The sequence below is a fragment of the Coptis chinensis genome, chromosome 4 (assembly GCF_015680905.1).
Source record: "Coptis chinensis isolate HL-2020 chromosome 4, ASM1568090v1, whole genome shotgun sequence".
In the NCBI taxonomy this organism is placed as follows: domain Eukaryota; kingdom Viridiplantae; phylum Streptophyta; class Magnoliopsida; order Ranunculales; family Ranunculaceae; genus Coptis; species Coptis chinensis.
This window is the reverse complement of record NC_141459.1, coordinates 3,210,482-3,216,481: the sequence shown is the minus strand read 5'-3', so window position 1 is coordinate 3,216,481 and position 6,000 is coordinate 3,210,482. Positions and strand designations below refer to the sequence as shown.

Sequence of the window (6,000 nt, the reverse complement as noted above, 5' to 3'; positions counted from 1 at the left end):
TTGGATGATGATTGTGATCTATGGTCTACTCCTAACCGTAGTCAAGAGTTTTTGGGGAGGCACGCCTATGATGGTAATGATGAGGAAGGCCAAAGTGAACCCGATATGAATCGTTAATGATGAGGAAGGCCAAAGTGAACCCCGATATTGAAACAAATGGAATGGTTGATGCTACGCTTATTCGTGTACAAAAAGATCTCAATTCGTGAAGACTTACATCAAGGATATGATCCTCTTCGCTCTTCCCATAGTCCGAAACACCGCCTAAAGTGGATGTAACTCCTCCTCATGTGAAACTGAAGTTTGTTCCTCCTAAAGTAGGACAACACACTATATCCTACTCGGGATGATCTTATAAAAGACATGAAGTCATACGCAATAGCAAACATGTTTGATTTGCAGGCGAAAGCACTTCTCCCCGAGAGGATTTATATGAAGTGTAAGTCTCCGGTTGCACATTTCATTTGTTTGCAAAGCCGACCAATCGGTTTTGATATATGGGTTATTATAACCTTCAGAGAAGCACATACATGTTCGCAAGATAAAGCAATTGCAACTAATAAACCAGCTGATGCAAAATGGGTTTCAGAAGTTGTGAAATTGAAACTTAGGGACAATATTGATATGGCTCCGAAACAGTTGCAGTTGGAGGTTAAGGGCGCACACCAGACAAATGTGTTGTATAAAGTTGCTTGGAAAGCAAAAGAAATTGCAATGCAAAAGGTAACTGCCTTGGTTATATCAGCAACTAATGAACGCAATAGTAGCAACAACTAACTTATGTTTGTTTCGCTTTTTTGCTTGCAGATAAGGGGAAGCTTTAGTCACTCGTACCAAATGTTGCCAAATTATTGTAAATAACTTAAAAGAGTGGATTCAGATTGTTTCACCGAGCTGCAAACATCATCGGCCCCTGAGCACAAGTTTGAACGTTTGTTTGTGAGCTACAGCGTCACTGCCCGAGCTTACAAAAGATGTCTTCGTCCATTGATTATGATTGATGGCACTTTCATGACAGGTAGGTACAACTCAATCATACTAACTGCTATCGCGGCTGATGGCGATAGCCACTTGTTTCCAATTGCATTTGCCATAGTCCCAAAGGAAAATAATGACCACTGGGATTGGTTTCTGGAAAAGTTAAGAGACCTTGTTGTTGGGACGGAGCAAAACTTTGTTCTTCTCTCTGATAGGCATGTAAGCATTCTTCAAGCCGTGCTAAAAAATACTTCCTAACGCGGTCCATTGCTTTTGTGCACAACACATTTCAAATTGTATGACTAAGCAAGAGACAAAAGGGAAGGTGAAGAGAGTCTTTGAAACTTATGAAGCAGGCAGAATTTGTAAGACTTATGAGCCAAATTTATTGTGCCAACAAAGAAAGGTTATACAAAGATTGTAAAGATTCGAAAGAGTCATGGTGTTGTGCTTTTGCTCCAATGAGAAGGTATGACATTTGCTACACAAATCACATAGAGATTTGGAACAAGATGATACTTCCGAGAGAGCTATGCCGGTGACATCTCTTGTCAATGGTATCGGGTTGAACATAATGAAACATTTTTATGACTACCGGGTGATGGCGTCAAAGTGAAGACAAAACCGACCAAATCACCGAGGAAGTGCTCATCTCGTCGAGATATTCGAGTAGACGTTTCCACAGCAACAAAGGCAAGTGAGCACGCGTTTACTCGCGGCAATCACTAGACCGTCATCGACACCGTAGACCTTTTGGAGGACTTGCACACGCGGTTTCTTTCAACAAGTTGGTCTTCCTTGTAGCCATGCTATGAAGGCAATCGATCACCGTAAGCTATGTGCATATGACTTTTGCTTGCATTGGTACACAAAAGAAACGATGATGGATACATATAGAGAGAATCGGACACCATTAAGAGGAAAAGAACAAGTGGTTTGGGTTTATGATGGCAACATCGTCCGGCCCACCGTTGATGAGGTGATGCCCGGAAGACCACAGAAAAGAGAAAAGCTTCTAAAGGAGAGGGAGTCCCAGCAAAGAAGAAGGTGTAACAGCGTTGTGGTGGTCTTGGACACAATAAGGCAACTTGCAACGGTTGCCGATGATGATGCTAAATGGATTGATTTTTCAGTGGGATTCCACCAGATTTTGCATATGAAGAGTACATATGATCTTTCTTTTAACCAATCACCAATAGTGGCAGCTTTGGTTTGTTTGTTTGAAATTGGCACTTGCAGTTGCATATATTTTAGTGGTAAATTGTTACCCCGGGGCTTTACCCGGGGTTGATATTTTGGATAGTTTTAGTTGGCAATTTTGGTTTCATAATTAATTTGGTTTGAACGGACATCTTCTTGTACTATTAATATCAGTAACTATAACAATGACATGGATAACTATTAATATGGTCTCTAATGGATAGTTTCTTTACAAGTAGGCTAACATCATCAACACCGCCTCTATTTTCATTTTAATAGGACCATCAATGGTGATTTGCAACCCGGTTTTCCTTTGTCACCTTTGCTTCACTAGCAGGTGCTTTAGCCTTATGTGTCCCTTCACCTTCTAGATTTATCCATTTAAAACCCTTGCATGGATCGGCCCCGCATGAGAGAAACCTTCTTCCGGACTATGTGGCTTTGTACTTACACCATACCTCATATTCGTGATCGGAGCATAGCGGGATCGCGAAGTTGCCCATGGACGGTTGATCTTCCGATTACCATTTCACACTCAAAACATTTGCTATAGTTGGTTGATGATGAACCAACATTTGTATTATTCTTGGTAGAATCCTCACCCCCACCCATTTTGAACGAGAAAAAAAAAAAAGAGAAATGGGATGGACCAAAAAAGGCAACCCAGGTTTGTACTTATAAAGGAAACACACTATTTTCCCGCCCAAGTGGTGTTGGCTAAACTATTCCCGCCCAAAACATTTCCGCCCTAAACTATACACAAATGTTTGATGAAACATTATATTCCAATAACCATATTGCATCATAGGACCTATCAAAGAACTAATTCCATAAAAATGCTTCACTAAAACTTAACTCATCACTCCATGAAAGCATGAAGCAATGAATGACAAATTCCATCATCACAAATTCAGAGTGATGATATTAACGGCACCACAAAATGATATTACCATACTAAAATTAGACAACTAAACACAAAATAGAAGAAGTAGTATCCACCAAAAAGCATCCACTTCGTTTCATAGTGATTCCCCGCCACGCATGCCGACTTCTTTAACATCCTCCAAACTCTTCTCCAATTGCTCTTTGTCGCGCTTTTTGAAAAGATCTGGATTCAACCCACAATTAATTATATCCATTCCAATCCTCTTCCTCATTCGATGGGGTTGCATATCTATTTTGTTTACTTCCTCGTGTACACCCCGGGAAGGCGGTCTAGATAGGCTAGGCAAAATAGGCCACAACTATTTGTATCCGGTTGTTGAGTAACAGGGCACAAACTCACAAGCCCCAAGGGGCTCTAAATCATGAGGTGACGATGGATCAAAGACACCTCATGACATAAGTAAGACAAGTCTCTATAGCAAGTTGCTCATCGAAACTTTCTTGAGACCAAGAGAATCATAGTTGTAGATTTTCATCTTTCCAAAATTGTAAACTTCAAGAACCCAATGGCTACCTTCAACTTGAAGAGGAATGATAAGACCCATTGCCCCTGGATGGGTGTGCTTGATCTCTAATTCTTCTTTCATAAGGGTCTAAGTACTCTTTAACAACTTCATGTGGATGATACGCACCACTATCTACTGGCTGTCATCGAGTTGCACCACGAAGGTTTGGTCTTCCATCTTCTTCTTAAAGTTTGTATACTCTCTGTTCATGAATTTCTACATCAACAAAATCATAAAGTACTTCATCGAAGGTGTAAACTATACAAAACAAATTCCATCAACCAATGAGATACAACTTACGTAAAAGTATACATCCTCAATGATAGTATATGTTTATTCTTCCGGAATGCCATTTTCCTTACAATGTTGGATGTACCACCGATCAACAACTTCACATATATGGTGATCACCGAGTCATAGAATTTTAAACATTATTATGCGAAGTTCTTTGATGGTTAATATGTTAGTTTCCGATGGTTTATGTATGTTTCTTTGCGCTAGTTAATATGTAAGATAATATGTTAGTTGTGTACTGACCTCCCCATCTACCCACTCTCTTCCATGCAATGAATGGAAACTTTGCACTTAAATAGACTGGTTGTATCCAAACACTCTAGCATCTAAACAGTTTTGTGGACTGTACAACCTTGTGAACATCTTCCAATAGTATTGTAGTATGAGGAGGTCACCTTTGGTGGTGGTTTTCTTGATAAATGTTTTGGCCAGAGCAAACTTGATCAGTTCATCACATTCATGTCCGATGTTTTCTTCCCATGGCTGACCTTGCATCCCTTCCCTTCTCTTCTTTCTTCTTTGGTGTGTGTTTTCGGTTTTCTTTTTCATTTCACTTGCCATTTGACTCAGATGCGCACTTTCACATCGGGGACCACCATTTCCTCCACAAAGATCATCATCATCATCTACATCATTATCACGTTCTCCCAATATCACATTATCATTTTTTAGATTTCATAACAACAATAGATTTTAGTGACTATCTACCTCAAAGGTTTGAGCGGTTGTGGGTGACAATACAAGCAAAGTCGGTTATGTCAAGATCGCAAGAAACTAAAGCGAAAATGTGACCTTCTCCATTTCGAAGTTCGGACTTCTTCCCCATCAATATCAACATCATCATTGGAGGGAACATCAACATTAGGTGTAGGCCGGGGACCATCACTGGGAGCAATGTCCAAGGGACTAATAAATGGCACATGCTCAACAACATCCATATTATAGACTTCCACTAGGGAACTTTGGCCAACCACATTCTCATCAACAGTGCTCTTTCACACCCTCTTTCCTCGCACTTCATTGCTCAAAGACTCTGAACCACATTCTCTTGACATTTGTAGGTATTTACAACCCTCTTCAACCTCCTCAACTAAAAACTCGGAGCACCCTCATCATTATCATAAGGGCCTTCATGTTCATGTTCAGGTTCTTGGAAAAACCATGTACATGGTCTTCCCCATCACCTGGTCATCATGAGGAGTCTTGGGTAACTCTTCACTAATATCTCTCAATACATCACCTTCGCAGAACAAGATCGGGTTTCACTACCCTCCCTCTCCATCTTCTTCTTCCTCACCTAAACCAATCAAATTTCTTCTTCTTTTGGTTTGTTAGCTTCCTTGCTCTTAGCCTCCATGTCTTTTCTTTTCTCACGACTTGACTTCTTTTCAAAATTGTTTGCCTTTTGCTAGCCTTTACAGCCTCTACTTTACTTAACCTTTGGTGGTTGGACTCTCACTTTTGCGATACTATGTTTCTCTTCACCCTCCTCCTTACCATTTTAAACCCCCGTGATTCACTCCTCTTTTTTCTATTTTCTTCAACCTCATGTGAAAGATCAAATGTAACTTTCTTAAAGGATGATGACTTCCTCTTAGAAGGTGGGGATGATGACTTTCTCTTAGAAGGTGGGGTAGACATGCCTTCTTCCTTAACAAATTTTAACCTTATTCTTAACAAACCGTGTAGTAGGTTTTTGACAACAAAGATCAAAGATTTAGACACGACTTCTTCCCCTTGTTTTCTTTGTTCTTGGTCCCTTCACAACCCCCGGGATGATGATGGTTCACCCAATCCACTTTTCTTCCCACCTCAGAAAACCCCTTTGCGGTATTGTCTCCAAACTGTCCTAATTTCAGACTTGATGTCATTCCGAAAGCCACCCTAACCAGTATTCAAAAGTTAGTTAAAGTAAGCATTGCGGTGTATCATAGAGTCCTATCTTATGAGTCCTATCTACCTTATGAGCACTAACATAAAGTTCCCGATATATCCGGTTTCATTTAACCTATCTTATCGTAGTTAACATAAAACTACCATAGAGTTTCGATATATCAAGTTTAAGAACCTATCCCGT

At 40.2% G+C, this 6,000-nt stretch overlaps 1 protein-coding gene across 1 annotated transcript; it reads left to right on the top strand.

Annotated features, from left to right (window-relative positions):
* Nucleotides 1-363: 363 nt before the first annotated feature.
* On the top strand, nucleotides 364-1,402 carry LOC147501240 (uncharacterized). Its single transcript, XM_086603783.1, has 4 exons — nucleotides 364-723; nucleotides 808-853; nucleotides 1,019-1,197; nucleotides 1,286-1,402. Exons 1-4 carry the CDS (start codon nucleotides 364-366, stop codon nucleotides 1,400-1,402), a joined length of 702 nt encoding a protein of 233 aa, XP_086459909.1.
* Nucleotides 1,403-6,000: the final 4,598 nt, after the last annotated feature.